The sequence below is a fragment of the Myxine glutinosa genome, chromosome 1 (assembly GCF_964187855.1).
Source record: "Myxine glutinosa chromosome 1, kmMyxGlut1.1, whole genome shotgun sequence".
Classification (NCBI taxonomy): domain Eukaryota; kingdom Metazoa; phylum Chordata; class Myxini; order Myxiniformes; family Myxinidae; genus Myxine; species Myxine glutinosa.
The window spans coordinates 168,966,532-168,988,455 of record NC_136261.1 but is presented as its reverse complement, the minus strand read 5'-3'; the positions used below and the strand labels follow the sequence as shown (position 1 = coordinate 168,988,455).

Here is a 21,924-nt window from a genome sequence, read left to right as displayed (position 1 = left end):
CTTGACGATAGACCAGAAATCTAGACTCGTCACTGAAGGTCACGTGATTCCAGTGTCCTGGCTGCCATTGACGGTGCTCTCTGGCCCACTGCAATCGGCGCTGGCTGTGTTGTCTGGTCAGGCGTGGCTTTCTCAGGGGACGCCTGGCACGATAGCCTGCTTGAACCAGTCGTTGGTTGACTAGCCTTCTGGATGCAGGCACATTTGTCAGTTGCTGCCACTCATCCCTAAGCCGATTAGCTGACTTGGTTCGGCCATTGCAGACTAACCGGTGCAGCTGGCGATCATCTCTCCTTGTGGTTCTGCGTGGACGTCTTGGCCTCGGTATTGGAGTAGGGACACCCCTCTGAGCATTTCGTTTCAGGATCTTTGACACCTGACCTTGAGTGATGCCATACTGCCAAGCAATAGCACTCTGTTTCATGCCAGAATTTCGTAAAGCCACCACTCCATGACAAACAGCATTGTCAAGTTGACGGACCATCTCCGGAGGAAGCGGCAATAACTTTTGTAGATGTGCAGCAGTTGTTTTCCACTAATACAGAACGCAACAACCCTTATCTACCCGATTGTGAAGCCAATCGTCAAATGTACGTGTCCTTACATTTTGTCACGCCACCTGTGATATAATCCTGTTATTGACTTCTTGCTGCGAAAGACAATCAGTGACATGGTTCTTTCAACAAAGACATCACCGAAGGGTAAAACAAACTCACCAGATTGATATACTGAGTTCAGAAAGTAAACCCAAGTCAAGAAAAAAAAAAAATTCCATATTAAATGCCAAGTCTGTATAATAGAAAGTTATTGTTTGTTTGTTTGTTTGTTTGTCTGCACGCGCTAATCTCCTGAACGATGAAAGATAGGAGGAAACCTCTAATACAAAAAATGTCGGGACGGGCCCCGGGAAGATTATAGGCTAGGTGGCGAGCCCGGTCGAGGCCCACCTCGGCCGGGCTGGGACAATTTTGCAATTAAATGCTGAGCTGAATTATAGTAGTCAATCTTCTACGGCCGCGAGTAAAAGCTGCATTATAGTAGTAAATTCATTCAAAAAGAACCCGGGCAACGCCGGGTGCTTTCGGCTAATATATATATATTTATATATATATATATATATATATATATATATATATATATATATATATATATATATATATACACAAAGAATTAAGTTAAGCACCCCTACACAACGAATTAAGGTAAGCACCCCCTAATATATATTCTTTGTGTATATGTATACATTGGCATATATTCTAAGGTATGTGAGATCAAATAATGATTGGTATGACATTAGCAATTATCCATTGATGAAATTGAGTGATCAAAGTGAAAAAAAGTGATTGGTTGAGTCAGTGATCCGATCACGTGGGTCCTACACACGTTATTGACGCAAAGATCGCTAGAGGTCTTCTCAGAACAATGACTGTACGTTAGAAAACATAAACGTCATCCACACTGTCCGTGATGGACCTATAGCTCCATACTTAAATTGAGGTGAAAATATGCCTAAAATTCCCAAAAAATTTCACCTTAAATTATTCAGAATAAAATATTGAAAACGGCATGATTGTTATGTTTTTATGTGACCATAATATCACTTCTCCAGAAAATATAGCAATATCATGGGTATATTACACTGTTTTGACGACAACAAACTTGTAATGTGCGAGGTTGTAAAAAAACGGGGGGGGGGGGGGGTGCTTAACTTAATTCTTTGTGTATACATATATATATACATATATATGTATATATATATATATATATATATATATATATATATTGTTGCGGATATGAGGATTGTGTTTTTTTTATTGTGTGCTTTATTATGATTATTGTTTATTCTGCGCCTCCTGCCTCCGGAGTTGTGTAAAGATAAAAAGGGCGTCTCGGTAATTAGTCCATAAAGCATCCACGTCAGCCAATCATAGAAAACCCTTGTTCAGTAGCTTATATCTTATTATGTGTTTTAGAGTAAGGCCTTGTCTTCCATTAGAATAATACTCCATTGCACCGAGTGAAAAAAGAGATAGATTCCCTTCATTCCCATTCCCAAAAAAACCTCCATTCCCCCTTTCGTCGATTGGCAATTACATCCCCTCCAATTGCCGCCATTGACCACGAGGCAGGGTCGGAGAAGAAAGGCGTGTCTCCACCTCGTCATAGAGGGGAGGAGTGAGCCAGCCCCACTCGACCAACCATGAACAAGGGGTTTGGCTAGAGAGGGCGGAGGAAGACCGTTTGGGGGAGGTTCGCAAAGGTTGAGGGGCGGGGCCTATATAACCTGTGGCGGGGCGTTCCCCGAGATGAGATGAGCTTTGACAGAGTTGAGACAAGGAGGGAGGAGACAAGAGCTGGGGCGTCAGAGCTGAGCTGCGTGCTTGAGCCACCGAAACTGCATCTACAGCAGCTTGAGCCACCGAAACTGCATCTACAGCAGCTCGAGCCACCGAAACTGCAGCCACAGCAGCGTGGGGCCTGGACGGCAGTTTGGAGCAGGGCCACGAAGGAACGGCGGCTGCCCAACGAGCCGATCGTGCTGCAGGACCAGTTGGACCTCCCTATCCCGCCAGCCATCCACCTGCCATCCCTATCATCATTCCCCATGTAAGTGTGTTCGTAGTCTGTCTTTTGTCTTGTCCCTGGGTAGTAAGTAAGCCTGTTAGATAAGCTAGTATTTTCACTGTGTCACCTGCGTCTCATGTCCCCTGTAAATAAACGTGACTGCTTTCTTTTTGCTTATGTGTGTAGATAATAATAAACCCAGTTACTCTTCTGTACGTCTTCTTCCTCTTTGCATTCGGTCGCTTTAGAGTTTTCCAGATTGAGCAGCTGCAGCGCGATACGGCCAACATTTGGGTTGAATCGGGTTTTAGTCGGGGAATAACTGTTCGGTCGCGGAGCCTCCGCTCGGCAAACATACCATCTTTAACCGCATACCGTAACAATATATATATATATATATATATATATATATATATATATATATATATATATATATATATCTATAATTCCAGTAATCTCTGTGTGTATGTTTGTATGTTTGTATGTATGTATGTATGTATGTTTGTCTGTGACCGCTGTTTCTCGACAACTACCGGTCCGATATACTTGAAACTTGCCAGGTATATTGCTGGGGACCCGAGGATGTGCCTTTTCAAGGTTTCATATTAATCGGACAAGTAGTTACCGAGCTATGTCCAAAAAACGATTCAACCAATCAGAGAGCAGCGAGCTATCACGTGTGCCGAACGTGGCGAACAGACTCTGCCTCGGACGGCACATTTGAGAGCGTATTCATTTATTTCACGTTGGAAAACTATGTTGCCGTTAAACTATGTTTTAAAACTAATTAAAACTAATTTGCGATTCATCGTAACTGCGATTTGCGACCTTCCGGACAGTGAAGACTTCACTTCCGGCAGCCAATCACAGAACGCTTTGTTGCGTAGGCGTGGCCGATGTGAGAGCGAGCCGAGCCCAGCGCGTGCGCCATTACGGTTCGTAATTCGATTTCTTCCGGAGAAAATAATAATTTCTCGATTTCTTATGCGCATTATTTCTCCCAATTCAGTCAGAGCGAAGGGCGGAAGCGAAGAGCATTGTTTTTTTTGTTTACGGGCGTACGGGCGGGGTAGAGCATACGGGTAGCGTTTTTTTTTTTTTTTGGCAAGGAACGGGCACCCACGTACGGGCATGCCCTAGTATATATATATATATATATATATTGTGTTGATCCTTTTTAATACATACCAGTAGAGCATGATTGTACACTGCAAGCAACTACTCAGGTGCATCCCATGTGCATGCATAATAAATACAAGCTTTATATATTTGATGAAGTGGGTTGTGGTTGCGTTCTGCAAGAACCAAATATACGAGGTCTGACAAAGTTCCAGGACTAATATTTTTTTCTTGACAGGTGGAAGCACTGGCTTGGGTTTCATAATTGGACTTGCATCGTAATCTTCCTGTCAGTACTGTGTTAGCCTTTGTATCAATCAGTTGTGTTTTGTAGCCGTACTTGAGTTTTGTTTAAATTATAAGTGTTACGATCATGTTCTGAAGATATATTTTAAAAAAATAACCACCTTTAGAGGCCATTTTTCCCCGCAAAGCGGGGGTTGGCCTTTTTCGGGAACCGTGGTTGTTGTTGTTTTTTTTGTTCTGAAGTTGTTGTTCTGAAGATGAACAACAAATTTATGGAACAGAGAATCATCATCAAGTTTTTGGTAAAACTAAATGAAAGTGGGATGGAAATTCTTGACAAATTGAAGCGGGTCTACAGGGAAGACGCAATGTCAAGATCACGTGTGTTTGAGTGGGCCAAGAGGTTTGTGGAATGGAGAATGGACGTAAATGATGTGGCGTATTCAGGACACCCATCGATTGTCGAAAATGTTGGTCTGATCTGACCGACGTCTGAAATGCCAATGAAAGGAACTCATTTTGCCTCAATAGAAGAAATTCAGATAGACTACGACTTCCAAGGGAGCTTTGAAGCATGGTAGTGACGTTGGCAAGCGTGTGTAGACTCCAGGGAAATTACTTTGAAGGCGACCCCTAAACACAATTGGTACTTTTACAATAAAAATGTATATTGCTTTAATCCTGGACTTTATTGTCAGACTTCATATGTTGTATATCACGATGTAAATTTAGAATTTCATTCCAATTTTTTGGAATTTCATTCCAATTGTTTTGAAGTGAGCCTTCAGAAATAGTATGTGATTGCAAATGCTTTAAAACACTGTTTCTGTGTTAAGGACTCACTGGCAGCAGAAATTGAAGGCAGTATGCGGAGGGAGATGAATATAGACGAGGATGATTTTTCTGAACACAGGTAGGTCATGAGTGGGGGGTGGGGGAGGGTGGAACATTAACATTATTCTCGTGAGGGTGGGGGGCGGGGGAGGAATGTGGGAACTTTAACATTATTTCTCAAGCGCTGCATGACGTCATTGCCAGGCACCGAAGGGTGCCCGGCAATGACGCGCACTGAAAGGGAGTACTCAGTTTTCACTGTAGTTTCTTTCTTGTTTGTTTGTCCGGGCGATATCTCAGCCATCCTTTGAGCTAGGAAGCTGAAATTTGGGCACAATAGCAAGCAAGTGCTTTGGCAAAAACAATATTTTTTGTTTCTTGATTAATCTTTAAAAAAAAAAAAAAATACAACATCGAGGCTCGTGTAAGAGCTAACATTAATGACAACAAACAAAAAGCAAACGGACACATAAGACGAAATAAAGGGAGCGGGAGACAAGATGGGGAGAGAGGGGGAAGCACACAAGTACAACATTTGAGAGCAGGGACATCGGGCATACGTTATGGGACATCAGGACAGGGACAGGGACATCGTTATAATTGATTAGTTACTTAATTATTATCGATTAATTAAGTACTACTTATTTATTTCCTTTCTCTTCTGGGCAATATCTCAGGCACCTTTTGACCTAGGAAGCTGATATTTGGACATGACAATGACCAAGTGATTTGGCTGTCAAGGCTATTTTTGATTTATTGACTAATCAATGAATTGATTAATTATTTAATTATTCACTTAATGACGGAATTATTTAATTTTTTCAAAGCTACAGATTTGGATGAAACGGTGGTGGTTTAGGTATTCTATTAGCCAGTTGATTAATTATTTAATTATCTTATGATTATTATTTATTTATTTTCATTATTAATCTTTTATTTATTTTCTTTCTCATCTGGGCAATATCGCAGGCACCTTTTGAGCTAGGAAGCTGATATTTGGACATGACAATGACCAAGTGATGTGGCTATAAAGGATATTTTTGATTTATTGATTAATCAATGAATCGATAAATTTTCTATTGATTAATCAATTAAATTTTTTTTTTTAAATTAATGACTTATTTAATTACTTTTCAAAAAGTTACAGCTTCGGATGAAGCACTGGTAGTTTAGGTATGCTATTAGCCAATTGATTAAGAAAATATTTTATGATCATTATTTATTGATTTTAATTATGCAATTAATGAATCAATTATTGTACACCTCTCCCTCCCAATACAGTCTCTATGAGCTGCATGGCGGTATCGCCAGGTGCCCCGGCAATGCCGTGCTGGAGGATATTTAATGCTGCTGACAGTATACGCATAATTGGTGAAATGTGTCCATCTTAACCGTTCCCAGCTGTACTCAGTTACAGATGCAAGCTCTGATGAGGGTTATCATCCTGCCAGCAAATCATAGCCTGATAGTGTGCTCGCTGTATAACTGGAATGAGAGCAGCCTTTGTTGCTGGCATTTTTTCAGCTTGCCACTGCTTCTTTCGAAAGAGTAGCCTCTTCCGTTTTCCAACATTAGTTGCTGCAGACCTAGGATGATACAGCTGAAAAACATCGTGCTCGAACAATAAAATGAATTTAACTGATGACCTCATAACTGTCATCCGAAATGTTGGCAGTAGAGCTAAGGCCTGTAAGGGCAGCAGGGACACCTGAATCGGATTTCATAGATGTTTTCAAACATGACTGCTTTTCTTTTCCTGCAAATGAACCAGTAATGTCAGCACCAGAGAAGGAGTGAAACTCAGGTAAGGGAGCTGTTTTCTCTGGTGCGAGAGCCTCACCAATTTCCGTGACGGGGATCAAACGTTTGTGCTTACTATTCCCGATCACAAAGGAAGAAGCTATTGGGTGATAACATGGGATATCTTCTTTGCAGCAACACAAAAACGTTGGTATCTGGTGAAAATACAGTATAGTATATCGATGTGGGAGGAACCTCATCTGGTAGGTTCAATTGCATGCAAAATTATTTTTGTATCTGCCTCTTTGTGAGAGCCAGTCAGGAAACTCAGGTCATCAGGCGTGCAGTCAATTCGGTGTTGCCATGCCACCACAATATGCCTCATTTTTTTTTCCCAAAATGCCTGCTTCAGGATTGTAAGGCAACAGCAGGCAGGCATTTAAATGTCGAAATAAAAAAACCTTTTTTTTTTAGAACTGCAAGAAAAATTATACTCAGGTCAATTATTTCTGATCCCCACCAGAAAACTACAAAATGTTGTTGCAAGGCAGTGTTGGTCGCTGTTCTGTCATCGCCAGGTCCGTGCAGCACAAAACTGAAAATGGTGTTATCGACTGATGCACTCATGGTCCATCCCTGGTTATAGGGCTTTTCAATGCATTAAAACGATTAGGTGGTAGTTTAAAATTGAGGACATCTTGCACATCTTCCCGATGCTGTTCAACTTAATGTGCAGGGTATGTAAGGAAACTAATGAAGATTCATCGCAATAATTACTTTCATTCCATTAGAATTTCCTGCAGAAACTCCTTGAAAGCTTGTAGCTCAGTATTATTTGAACCTCTGAAATGAAAACGTGATCACTGAAATTAATGCATGTATATATGTATATATGTATGTGTGTGTGTGTGTGTATATATATATATATATAATTTGAAAACACCTGATCACAAGTGTGCCTCATTGACCGGGTCCTCAGTTGAGGTCCTCAGCATCATCCCGTTTCGGCCCTTCAACCTCGATACGGTCAGCTAAGGTGGGCCAGCAGGGGGCGCATACGCCTCCACATGCAGCAGCGACACCCGGATGCGTATACATACCCCCACTCCCAGCCAGTGAGAACACAGACGACAACAAAACTGCCTCCACTCCCAGAATCAACAGCCCCTCATACACTCACTCAAACACACAAAAAAACAACAAAAAACAACAACTGACCACCACCCTTACAACATGCACCACTCAAACAAAAACACATTCATGCAAAACCACACCCACTCCTGCAACACACACACCCACTCCTGCAACACACACATACACACACACACACACCATTCACACACACACATACACACATCATTCACACATCTCCATTTTTCTTCCGCGCTCAGTCACTACCCCTTAGACTGAAATGAACCACCACCCACAACCTCAACCTACACCATTTGTGTAGAGCCTGGTTACAAGTGTGTGTATATATGTATATATATATGTGTGTGTGTGTGTGTGTGTATTTATTTGTATATTTGGAGGTGTATATTTGGTAAAGTTAGCTAAGGTGGTAACCTTTTTTCTACAAACTATTTTTTCAACCTTGAGAGTTATGTCCTGAAATAAGCAGTAAAGGTACCTTTAAATCGATGTATAGGTGGTATTTGTACTATTTTCGGTTTTTGAATGATTAGTGCATTTGAAAGGTCACGTGGCTCCTTCGCCAATCATGGTAATGTCTTACTTAACAGTTATTTTTCACATTTGATGACGTGATGATCGGAGCTCATCATCTCGCCAATTATATTGGTATCCACGTTTAAATCTGGGGAAAAAAAAAATTGCGCTTTTTAGGAAGCATTGTATCTACCCTTGGAGATCATAGGTGGCTCGGTTGTTTATAGGTTATGAATTGTGAGAAAATAACTTTTAAAACCCCTATTTAGATGCATTGTGGTAAAAAATATTATCCTATAAAGTTTTGTGGTGATTAACCTTGGGAGCTCAGAGTAGGTTCACAAACAAACAAAAAATAAACAAACACTTCACATATATATATATATATATATATATCTTACTATATATATTTAACCTACATTATTGTATGCTTCCATTAAGTTTTGATGCATGCAAATGGGGTATTTTCTGGCAATCTCCTTTGGGTTGATTTTAAATGCACAAATCACAATTTAAGTGTTTTGTTGTGTACATATTGTTGGTTTCTGAATACATACAATGTTTTATTTTCTCGAAATATGGATTTAATTTGAACCTTTTTAATGTTTTTTAGATGCCAGCAGAAGCGTGTCTTTGATACAGTGAAATGTGCAAAGGAGGTGTCAAGGAACAGAAGCCAATCACTTTTTCTTCCGAGGATCTCTGGGCATTCACTTCCTGGATCAAATATTCAGGAAGATTCTTCCATCCCACCAAAGAAGCAGGACAACTCAGGGTAAGGTTCATGACAATCCAGGACTGTTTGTGTGAAGTCATGCCGTGCGTGCGTGTGCACACGGTTATGAAGCTGGGGGGTGTTGTGTGATGGCATTCTTGGCAGACTGGACTGATCTTGATCCCCAATTCTGATGAATGAAGACAGATATCACGGTGAGGGAGAAATGAAGTGTTATTGAAAACACGGAGGAATGGCGTGTTGTAAGTTTGGTGGGACGGTTGATGGATCGGGCGTTTGCGTGATTGACAGATTTGGAAAATAAATAGTGAAGAAGAAGAGGAGGAAAAGGAGATGAGGAAGAAGATGTGTGGAGTTCGTGACAGACTAGTTCAGAAATTGAAACATTTTAATATGTCATCAAAACCTTTTAAAGTAAGAAGCAAATTAGTTCTAGTAGGTAGTATTGACAATGAAATATATAAATAATAATGAGTGATGAAAGCAAATGACAGGCAGAATGAGTTGGTGGTTTTTCGTATTGAATAAGGTTTATTTATTTATTTCAAAGAGGAGGAAATTAAATAGAAATCAGATACCCATGATACATGATGAGGTCTTTTTCAGTCTTTAGACAATGAGACACACTTCCTAGTTAAGGCAGTGGCCGTTAGGCTAGATACAGGAAGTTCGATTTGACAAAACACAACAAAAAGGTACGGATAAAACACGGGTGCTGTAGGGATAAAACACTCGTTTGAATGGGTTCAAAACACAATTAATAATGCAGGGATGAAACCATAAAAATATGACAGATCCAGTGCAGAACTCTTAGCTTTGAAGAACTTCAATTTTTTTTTTTTGGTATACTGAATCGAGGCTCGTGAAAGAGCTGACATTTACTTCACAAACAAATCAACCAGACAAACAAAATATATAAAAAGAGGGAGCGGAAGACAAGAGAAGGGGAAGCACACAAACACTTGAGGGCACACAACATTTAAGAGCAGGGAGATGTGTGGGAGGGAGAGGGCTTGGGGGGAGGGGGTGGCAGAGGTATCAAACACAAGGACACCAAGGACTTCCAGGACAGAAGTTGGTATTTCAAAAAAAGTGGAATTGGGGTGAAATTAGCGGGGGTAGAAAAGATCAATGTTTTGGATGGGGGAACATAAGAGATGGTGGCGAACAGCTGTTTTAAAGACCTGGAGGGAGGAGTGGGATTGAAGAGAGTGAGGGAGTTTGTTCCAGAGGCGGGAGAAAAGAGGAATGAAGGAGTGAAGGTGAGCAGAGAGTCTTGATTTTGGCAGTTTAACCATAAGAGGGTTGCAGGCAGATCTTGTGCGACCTGTAGGAATATTTGGGGGACAGAGACCAGAGAGAGCTGGGGGGGCAAGGCCAGAGAGGAGTCGGTAGAAGACGGAAAGACCACCAACCTGCCTGCGGTGAGTGAGTGAGAGGCCCTTGGAGTTAGCTTCATCGCAGGAGATTCCAATGATTCTGAATGCTTTGGTTTCAACAGCGTGAGGACGAGCTAGGTGTGAGGCAGGTGCACCAGCCCAGAGGGGAGAGCAGTATTCCATTGAGCTGCGGATGAAAGCCTTGTATGTGATGAGGAGCTCAGGTGTGCCAAGGAAGGACTTCGCACGATGGAGGATGCCCAGTCGGCGACTGGCTTTGGAGGCCAGATTTCAAATGTGGTTTTCCCAGGAAAGATCATGGCAGATAGTGAGACCCAAAAGCTTGAGTGACAGAACTTCTTGGAGAGAATTATTCAGAAAGTGGATGGGAGGGTTGTCCAGTCGGTCTTTTCGGAGAGACATCGTAAGAGTGTGAGATTTGTCAGGATTGAAAGACATGTTCCACTTGTATGCCCAGTCTGTGATTTTGTCCAGGTCTGCAGAGAGTGAGGAGGCTGCAGACTGCCGATCTGAGGGATGAAGAATGGAGCGACAGAGAGTAGAGTCATCAGCAAAGAGATAGAGAGGATTTTCAAGAGAGTCAGAGAGATCATTGATGAAGACCAGAAAAAGCACAGGGCCCAGAACACTGCCTTGGGGAACTCCAGCCTGAACAGGAAGAGGAGATGAGAGAAACCCATTCAGGGCCACACGTTGACTACGACTAGAGAGGAAGTCCGCCAGCCATGCGTGGAGATTTCCATGGATACCAAAAGAGGAGAGTTTGGTGAGCAGAGCGGGGTGCCAGACCGTATCGAAGGCACGTGATATGTCAAGGGAGACAGCTGTAATTTCCTGTTTGGCATCGAGGACCAATGAAGGAGGTAAAACCCAATGTTTTCATTAATATCAGATCTGGAACCGGAAGCCAAAGACATTTCCATTAACCTAAGAATCTAGCAAGTGTTGAAGATTCCAAAAGTGGGGGAGGGGGGGGGGCGGGTGGGGGGGGGGGGGGAGGGGAGGTGGAAGAGGAAGAGGAGTGAGTGGAGGTCCAGAATCACTGCTCACCTCCACTCAATCATTCCTCTTTTTGCCACCTGTGGAATCAACTTCTACATTCTCGTCAATCTTGTTCTTCCCTCCAGGTCTTCAGGACAGTTATTCACCACCATCTCAGATCATCCCCCATCCAAAACCATAATCCGATCTTTTCTACCCCCGTATCTCCCACCCATCCCCACCTCTTTCCAAATTCCCATTGTCTCCTTCCTGAGTGTTTGCTTCTGTATCCATCTCTATGCACCTCATGCATCGTACCCCTACCCCTCATTAGTCCTACACTTTATATTTGTCCAAGTCGCTCTCTCTTTTGTCCCTCAATGCTGCTGAAGGTGTTTACCCCCACTTTTTACTATCCCTTTTGTTCTGTTGCATCCTGATCCATTCTGTGTTCTAGCTCTTCCATGAGAGAGTTTTCTTCCACTGTTTACTGACAGCAGCACTACTGGAGTAAATATAATGTTAAATCGATTCGTGCATAAGAAATATAATTGCTAATAAGTGGCTTGTGCTTCTTTGCAACGAGATGTTCTGCTTCTTTGCTGTCCAGGTCACGGGACCTTGCATTGACACTGCATAAGCTGCTTCTACGTCGCCAAGCTGTTCTCAGCGAGCGCCTCTACCTTGAGACAGAGCGTGACCGCCGCCTCTCAAAACTTGCCGTTGACGACAAAGCCTGCGGTGATGGAACGAGCACACCAACTGAGAGCATAATGTCAGTGGGAACTACAGTGACAAACGTGTCGTTTCGTTCTTTCCTGCCAGATAAGCTCCAGATCGTCAAGCCTCTGGAAGGTGTGGTGGGTTGATCTGGGGATGTGATACTTCACATACCGTGACTGATGGAGCGATTTCATATGAAAGCTGATCAGAGAATAAAACTGAAATTTTTTTTTTGAACATTATTTCCCTTTTTGAAATCCTTTATCTTCCATCACCGATTACACCCAATCCCGTCAGGCTCACAGACCCTGCTACAGTGGCAGCAGCTTGCACAGCCGCATCTGGGTGGCATTCTGCACCCACGCCCTGGAGTAGTTACAAGGGAAGATCCAGTCCCGGATGAGCTAAACCCTCTGCCGTATACCTTGTTGGATATAGAGGAGGATGACACTCCGGCACTGTCACCACTGATTCAGGAATCATGCTCCTATTCCCCAAATGATTCTGTCTTATCTCCTCCTGCATTTTCTTCAACTCCCCCATCCTACTGTATGACGCCACTTCCTTCGAGCACACCACAGATGCACCTCAGCCATCTTCCTCCTTTATTTACCCAGGATTATATCCCAGGTAGCCAACCTTATTTTATTCTCCTTTTCTGTTCATCTTGTGGGACTTGTGGGACATATGTTGTGTGCAAGAGACGAGATGGAAGGGAAGTGGTGTGAGAATGGTGAAGGGTAGGCAGGGACAGAAATACAAGTTTGTGTGGCAAGGGTGCCTGGAGGGCGTGAATGGTGTTAGTGTCCTGTTTTCTGAGGAGTTTGTAGACAGTGTGGTGAGTGTGACTAGAGTGAGTGATAGGTTGATGATGGTGAAAATGATGATTGGAAAGCTCTTGGTGAACGTCATCTCGGGATATGCTCCGCAGGTTGGTCGAAGCGATGAAGAGAAGGACAAGTTCTGGTGTGCGATAGAGAAGCTGATGGAAAACGTGAAAGATGAGGAAGTTGTTGTGGTAGGAGGAGACCTAAATGGACATGTGGGAAGGAGTATGGATGGTTTTGACGGAGTTCATGGGGGTTACGGATATGGTGTGAGAAATGGAGAAGGTGAAAGGATTTTGGAGTTTGCTGATGGAGCTGATTTGTTGATTTGTAATACTCAGTTCCAGAAAGAGGATAATAAGCTTGTTACATACACGTCAGGTGGGTCGACGACAACCGTTGACTACCTGATGTTGCGTAGGCGAGATAGGGGGCACCTCCGGGACACAAAGGTGATCCCGGGGGAGGAGGCTGTTTCACAGCACCACTTGGTTGTCTGCGACATAAGGGTGAAAGCTGCGAGGAGAGCTCGGCGGGTGAAGTACCAACCGAGAATGAAGGTGTGGAGGTTGAAAGAGATGACAGTAAGGGAGGCATTAAAAGAGAGGCTGAGTAGGGTCGAGGATGATGTGGTTGAGCTTGAAAGTGGTTGGATGTCAATGAAAGCTAGTCTGTTGGGAGCCGTTGGTGAGGTATGTGGATGGACAAAAGGACCACCGAGGCACTCGGAAACATGGTGGTGGGATGATGAAGTTGGAAAGAGGATTGACGAGAAGAGGAAGAAGTTCAAGGAGTGGCAGAAGGCGAAGGGTACGGGAGCAGAAACAGCAGAGCATGAAAGTTATAAGGCAGCCAGGAAGGCTGCAAAGAAAGAGGTAGCAAAGGCGCAGGAGGCATGGAGGAAAATGTTCGGAGAACGCTTGGATTCGGAAGAGGGTCAGAAAGCAGTATTCAGGATTGCAAAGCAGATATCGAAAGAGAGGTGTGATGTGATGGGGGTGAGTTGCTTGAAGGATGAAGTGGGACAAATCGTTGTGGACCCAGATGGAATTAAAGGAAGATGGAAAAGATATATGGAAATGCTGTTGAATACAGACAATGAATGGGATGGCAACATAGAGAGTAACCCAGTTTTAGGACCGGCAGAGAAGATAACTGAGAAGGAAGTTGAGGAAGCGATAAAAGCAATGAAGAGTAGAAAAGCGGGAGGGCCGACGGGAGTTGTGGGAGATATGTTGAAGGCAGCAGGAAGTTGGGGTGTGAAGAGAATGACAGAGACCTGTAATCTGGTGGTGAAAGAAGGCCGCATTCCAGTGGATTGGGAACTGAGTACCCTCGTCCCTCTATACAAGGGGAAAGGTGACCCTCTGGAGTGTGGCTCGTACCAAGCGATAAAGTTATTGGAGCATGAAATGAAGGTATTGGAAAGGGTGTTGGAGAGGAGGATAAGGAAGAAAGTGAAGATCGACGAAATGCAGTTTGGATTTATGCCAGGAAGAGGAACTGATGGCAATGTACAAAAGAGCGCGAACAGCTGTAAGGACGAAGGACGGGAACAGTGGTGAGTTTGAGGTGAAGGTGGGAGTGCATCAGGGGTTGGTACTAAGTCCATTACTATTTGTAGCTGTGATGGAGGTGCTGGCTCAGAACGTAAAGGAGGGTTTACCGTGGGAGTTGTTGTATGCAGATGATCTGGTGTTGATTGCGGAAAGTATGGATGGACTGAAGGAAAAGATGAACAAGTGGAAGGAATGTATGGAGACAAAAGGTCTGAAGGTGAATATCGAAAAGACGAAGGTGATGGCAAGTGGTAAAGCATGTGGTGAGGTGGAAAGAACTGGGAAGTGGCCGTGTGCTGTGTGCAGGAAGGGTGTCGGAGTGAACTCCATTCAATGTACAATGTGCGCTGAGTGGGTTCATCAAAAATGTAGTGGTCTGAGAGGGTCATTAACCAGTGTGGCAGCTACATTCAAATGTAAGGTGTGCACAGAGGGAGCTGCAGATGGAGGAAATGTTGAGTTGGATCTTGGAGACGGCGTGAAGCTGGAAGGTGTGAAAACATTTTGCTACCTCGGAGACATGCTGAATGGAGAAGGTGGATCAGACTCGGCAACGGTTGCGAGAGTGAGATGTGCATGGAAGAAGTTTCGGGAACTGAGTGGCGTGCTGATGATGAGGGGAGTGTCGTTGAAGCTGAAGGGAAAGGTGTATGCTGCATGTGTGAGAAGTGTTATGATTTATGGGAGTGAGACATGGGTAATGAACGTAGAGCAGCAACGAAGGTTGGAAAGGGTGGAAATGCGAATGGTTCGACGGATGTGCGGAGTATCGTTGAGAGAGAGGAAGACAAATGATGAATTGCGAAAGATGATGGGAATAGAGCCTGTGATTGATGCTGTGAAGAGGAACAGGTTGAGATGGTTTGGTCATGTGTTGAGGAAGGATGAAAGTGACTGGTTGAGAAGAGTGATGGAAATGAATGTAGAAGGAACTAGAGGATGGGGAAGACCGAGAAAGACTTGGCTAAAGATGGTGGAAGAAGAAATGCGGGCAAGGGGGTTAACAAGGAGAGATGCAGAAAATAGGGCAAAATGGAGAAGATTGTCATGGGGACCGCAAGGCTCACCCCCGCTCTAGCAGGGAAAATGGCCTTTAAAATGCATGTTGTTGTTGTTGTTGTTGTGGACTAGTTTTCTTTATTTGAATCTTTTGCATGCTTTAAAACATGACATGCTGATGATTCGATTTTATTTTTGAAGGTGAGACATGCATAATTCAGGGTTTTGATAAATTTTTATTTTCTATCTGGAGGATGTGGTGAGAGGGGTGGGAGAGGTTCGGGGGTGGTTGTTTCCCCTTTGGATACATGCTGATAATGAGCCTCCTCTATCTGTTGCAATGATTTCCGATCTGATGTTGTGCGGATCCCATTGAATAGTCCAGAGGGGGCACACTGACCTTTAAGCTGTCTTGTATGGGTTTGATTTGTCAACCCAATTATAAACTGTCTGATTGGTATTTTGCAGACAGGGCATGGCATCACAAAGGGTGCAGTACCTCAGATGGACGATGGATCGGAAACCTATCTGTTAGCGCTAGTTGGTAGATGTAGAGCCGACGGTATCTTTTTGTAGAGCAAGCGAGTTATCAGCAGCATCCTGAACAAATGACAAATGACGAAGAAATCCCTGCCCCACTCATCCACAATATGTGAGGAAGTATGTCGGGCCAAGCCTATCTGTTTGTGAAAGAACTTGGCCAAAACTTTTCTCCCCAACTCCATAAGAAGGTGTAAATAATTGGAGCTCGTAAAAGTAGTAGTATGGCATGGTATCCATGGTAATAACAATGAAAGATAAAACTATGAGCTGCATCTACTTTTGTTTGTCACTGTTTCTTGTAGAATGTAGTTAATATCACAAGTATTAATATTCTAGTAAGACTTTACAGCCTGTGGAAAGATCACAATTGTTCTGGGCAGTTCTGGCAGCTTTCATAAATGGAACGATCTTGTGGTATCACAAGATCAAGTTGTTTCTTGCTCGGTCTGGTCATATAACTGTTTCTTATTTACAAGTGGTTTCTCGAGGGAGGAGGTTTCAGTAATGTTTGTGAGTTGCGGATATAAGTGCAAGAGCAGTGCCAGGATGGAGCAAGCGCAGAGAAGAGCCAGACACCACTTTTTGCACTTTTTTGTATGCAAAGTCGAGGCTGTGGAAGAGGTGTAACACAGAATGGACCACAGTGGAAATAACATAGTAAAATGTTTGTGAAACACACCAACGGTGGGTAGGGAGACACTTGGAAGAATAATGGACATGGCGAGGAATGACAGCTCGGGGAGGGGGAAGAGGACTCTTTGGGTGACTAAGTGGCATTCAGGCTCAACCACAGCAAGAAGAGGAAGACACGACCGGGGATGGAACAATAAAAACTACTGTTTTACTGTTCCTGTTGTTCTGTTGTGCCCTGACCTTGTTATTGTTCAAGTTCCTTCATGAGCCTTGACTTTGTATACAAAAACACCCGAAAAGAAGGGAGAAAACAACTCAATTATGTGGAAAAGGTTGGGCTTGAGGAGGGTTAATGAGGGTAGAAAATGTCACGAGTATGGATGGGAGAAACCTCAGGATGATCAGCCATCTTGAAGGCCTGTAGGGAAGAATGAGACTGAACAGACTTTGTCTTCGTTCGTATGCAGCACAGGCTGAGGAGTACATCATTGGATGAGGCCATGGCTGTTCCACTGAAACAATCGCCTCTGCTGGTTCGGGTAGAAATATTGAATTTGGTCGTGGTGCCGGTGATAGCTTGCCTACTTTTCGCAAAGGACACCATGGGATCTTTATTGTCCATCAACTAATGCTCATGAAATTTTGTAGTTATATTTTTGTTTTTAACTAATGCCGGAAGATGGAACGCACAGTTTAACGTCCATCAGAGGTACGCCACACACACTCATGAAACACCCTGCCTGTGAAACACCAGGACGACAGTTTATAGCTGGGTCGGGATTCAAACCAAGCCTAGACAGCTGAGAGTTTGCGTACCTCGAGGCCATTCTGTCAGCCACTGACCAGACCAATGAAGTTGGTTCCACAGTTGGGAGAAATGAGTAACAAATGAGTACAGTGTGCCCTGGAATTTGGGAGTTTTAGCAGAAGTGGGTTCCTGATATGTGTGTGCTCTGCAGAAACCTGGGGTGGGGGACCAAGCAAGGGTAAGGCAGAGGGTGCAACACCAGCAAGGAATTGTTCAACGACAGAGAGGGGCCACCAACTTGTCTGCGGTGTGATTCGGCTTCATTGCAGCTTGCAGAGGAGATTCCAATGATTATGAGGGCCTTGGTTTCCATGGCATTTACTTGTGAAGGATGTGAAGCAGGGGCACCAGCCCAAAGAGGGAGCAGTACTGCATCAAGCTACAGATACAGAATTTGTAAGTTCATACAAGTTCAGATTTGCCAAAGATGGGATGACGGAGAATGTCCAGTTGGTGGTTGGCTTTGGAGGCAAACTTGGATACATGATTTGCCTAAGAGGGATAATGGCTGATGGTAAGGCCCAAAAGTTTGAGTGACTGAACTTATTGAAAAATGGGACACTATTCTGGTGCATTGACAGTATGAGGAGGGTGCATTGGAGACACCATATTTCAGGACATTAAGCTGGCTGTCCAGAGCTGCAGTTGGTCGATTGGTAAATTTGGATGAAATATAAGAGTTAGGATCCAGTAACATACCTTGGAAGAGTGGGATATGGAGTCTTATGAATTGCAAAACTGTAATTGTGGACAATGAGACAAATGTTTTCAAAAGCTAATTTAAGACTTTTGGTGTAAAGTAATGGTTGTACAGGTGTAAATCTTGGATTGATTCTATATTATTATTATATTATACTATATATTATAATATTGTATAATATACCACATTATAGTGTGGTTTTTCCACACTAATACAAGTGCAAAAGTGGTTTCCTGCACCAACACAAGTGCGAAAAGTGGTTTTTCAACACTATTATTGTTGTACCAAATAATGCATGGAAGTAGCATGCATGCATGGAAGGAAATGCATCTCGTCACTGATTATTATATATATTGATTATATTATATTCATTATATTATTATTATTATATTATTATAATTATTATTAATAATAATTTATAATTATTATTAATATTATATTAAATATATATATATATATATATATATATATATATATATATATTAATATATATTTATAATTTAATAATATATTATTATTATTATGATATTGATTATATTATTGATTATATCATATTGATTATTATATTATACTATATTATTGATTGATTCTTGGATTGATTGATATATGAATGAATGAATGATCGTTTTAAGGCCATTTTCCCCGCTAGAGCGGGGGTTAGCCTTGCGGGCCCCATGACAATCTTGGTTCCCTGTTTGAGGCAATGTTTTTATGGCCGGATGCCCTTCCTGACACCAACCCTTAGTCGCCTCTTCGATGCACAGGCACAGGGATGCACAGGGTACCTATTCTAAACCCCTATTCTAAACCGGGATTATTCATCCCAGCAAGCTGGTACTCATTTTGCCGACCTCGGAAGGATGACAGGCTGAGTCAACCCCCCTGGCGTTAATTCAGCGATCGCCCAGGATTCGAACCCAGGACCCTAGGATCCCAAGCCGGCACCCTAACCGCTAAGCCAACACCAGGCATTGGATTGATTGATATATTGGATTGATTCTTGGATTGATTGATATCTTGGATTGATTGGACTATTGATTATAAAACATTTTACTTTTGTTGTCAGTGTTTTGAAATTATTCTTTCATATTTCCTTTCTTTAAATCCATAAGCAAAGTAAAGTCCCGTGTGCGTGTTTTACGTTATCACAGCGCACAACCCCGGGAAATGCCTGTCTCAGACAAGTTCGACGTTTACCATCACCACATGTCATATCCTGCACCCCACGGATGGCCTCACAGCCCTGACGCCCAGGTACGCACACTACGCATTGCGCCTTTGCTCAGCATATTCGGGCATCTCGCATTGCCAGACAAGCTTAAATATGTAGGCCTTTCCTGCAGAATGTACGCCATTAATCTAATACTTATCGACACGCATTTATCATCCTCAGCAAGATGTCCACTCCAGTGCCCACATGCAGTTTTTTCTCCGAGCAATCACATGTCCAACGGGATTCCCAAGCGACGTGGCGTTCCACCAACCTGGCCGAATCCTCTACAAGGCAACGAGACTCGACGACGATGCTCAGCTCCAGTCTGGGTCTAGCAAGACTGCTGAAAGAGCGTGGCATTTCGGCTGCTGTTTATGCGCCACCTAGATTGCCATCAAGACAGCACTGCCACCCCACCTTATCGGTGACACCACCAAATTCCCCACAGCATTCTCCATGCTCCTCACCTCCTCCCTTTCATCGACCTCACAGACCCTCTGGGCTTCCTCTCAATACTTTTCTTGCCTCCAAGCCGGCGCAATCGATCTTACGCGAGGTCAGGGCAAACCAGCAGCAAAACAGCACATCGAGCACAAGCTGCCAAACTGACTTGAGCAGCTCGCTGGGACTCGTGGAAAGACTGCGGCGACTCGGGCTGATCGGAGAGGTGAGGCTCCCAAGCAGGGCCTCTCGGTCAAGCGAGGCCTGCGGTGGTGACAATTCCAACTTCCAGAGCTCAGCTATGTCGCTACATGACGACCACAGCCAACCTGCCATGCTCAAAAGAACATGGCCTGCCGCTACAGATACTCAACCACAAGTGACGGAAGACAGTGTTGGGAACACAAATCCAGTTGTTTAAGCATCTTGTTGTAGTCCGTTTATATCATAACCATCCAACGGTAACCTAACCCTGGGTTCACACTTCCCTGATCCAGCAGAATCCTATCAGAAAAATGTTTAGGTTTATCTCTTTTTTTATTATTATTATCTCACAATTATCCTCAGCGTCTCGCCAGGTTGTTTGGAACCGATATCAAATGTTGTCATATGCAGTTAATGGTCTTCTTCTTCTCTGGGTTGTTGTCTGTGTGTTGGAAATTTGCTTCTGAAAGTTCCGTGAAAGTCTCGGACAACACAAAAATTAAATTTAAAAAAATGAATCCATTCACTGACACGGATGCCTTAAACCATCAACCCATCCATCAACGAGCAACGCAACCCTCCTTCCGGCACAAAAAAGCAACAATGGGAGAAATGTACTTGGTTGTGCTTTTATCAGGAGGTTTCAAACACACTTGGCGTTCATTCTTGCTATTTTATTCTTCCTATTTTGGTTTGTTTTAATTCTTTCATTGCACTTTAACCAACACCTTCCTAGTTCTTACCGTCCGATTGGCTGACATTGAGTTATCCATGAAGTTTGCATCCATAGTACACGTGCACACGAGTTGTGCATTGGAAGTGTTTGAGCTTGCCTTTCAGGAATATCGGTCGGAGGCTTCAAGCGATAAAGATTCACCTTACGACAAAGGTGCACCCCCAACGCTGTCACAGCGGGAAGGCAAAATGGCGTCATCTTCTTCGGTAGTATTGTAAAACGGTGGTGTAAATGTAGTTGTTGTGCAGCATTTTGTTGTTGATGTCCTTGCAGTCAAGAGATCTACGAGGATTGCACTTTCACCTCACCTTGTACCCTCTCAATAATCATCAGGTGACCTCCTTTTTGTCGTTTTAGACATGTCCAGGAGCTTGCTTCTGGGCAACCTCTGTCGAAGATTTTAATGCAAAACTATAAATCTCGAATGTGTGTGGATCTTGTACATATGAATACTTGTTCAGTTTTGTTCACTGTTTTGAAGTGTGAGGGAAATTTGGAAGTTGAGGTGTATTCGTGTGAAGCCTCTTTTTGTTTGAACCTGCATTTAAAATGGCAACTTAAGGTTGAAGATTGGAACAAGTGGAAGATTCTATTCATGAGAATGTGCTGGTGGTCTTGATTGATGGAAGGTGGTGGAGCGGAGTTTGGCGAGGGGTGTTACCATTCTTTAACAGACTGTATTCTTCTTCCATATGATTTGCCCAATTTTCATAATTTGTTTTCTTTACATATATGGTACAATTTTTTTTATAAATAGGGACTCAAATACCATACATATATATATATATATATAAATAACTTATTGAACCATCATTGGCTCTGTATGGCCTGGTATAACAAATTTGGGGTATTTTAACATCACATACAGTGAATTGTCAGCTTTAGTGATTGGCAGAGCGAGTTTGTAACCACCAAAAGGTTCACAAAGTCAGCAAGTGTATGCCATACAAAGAGTTGTGCTCTTTAACAGACATTTACCATGTTTATTGTTTCTAAGGCAGGACTATGTTCTGTACAACCTCCCATGTGTCTGAGACTGGAAGGCAGGCTTGCAGATTTTTGTACGTGCCATAAATATCATCGTCGATGTGAGAAAGAGTGAACGACTGCCCTGTATTTATAAGCACAAAGTGATTTAATAGCTTTGTTATTATATTGCACTGAATTGCTCGTCATGTTTTGCACTCCTTGTACAAAAACTGCTTTTGACCTTTATTGTAACGAATAAAAAAAAAATAACGAAATACAA

At 43.0% G+C, this 21,924-nt stretch overlaps 1 protein-coding gene across 7 annotated transcripts in view; it reads left to right on the top strand.

Moving 5' to 3' along the window:
- LOC137430964 (trafficking kinesin-binding protein 1) overlaps positions 1–21,924 on the top strand; it is a 180,136-nt gene extending 158,212 nt beyond the window's left edge. For 6 of the 7 annotated variants that reach the window (XM_068121784.2, XM_068121766.2, XM_068121775.2 and 3 more), the window contains 6 exons: positions 4,767–4,843; positions 8,786–8,947; positions 11,900–12,144; positions 12,310–12,642; positions 19,233–19,335; positions 19,475–21,924. In XM_068121784.2, coding sequence (XP_067977885.1) covers positions 4,767–4,843; positions 8,786–8,947; positions 11,900–12,144; positions 12,310–12,642; positions 19,233–19,335; positions 19,475–20,156 — 1,602 coding nt within the window. In that variant the 3' untranslated portion in view covers positions 20,157–21,924. The remainder of the gene's footprint in view (positions 1–4,766; positions 4,844–8,785; positions 8,948–11,899; positions 12,145–12,309; positions 12,643–19,232; positions 19,336–19,474) is intronic. The other variant, XM_068121815.2, reaches the window with a different exon arrangement.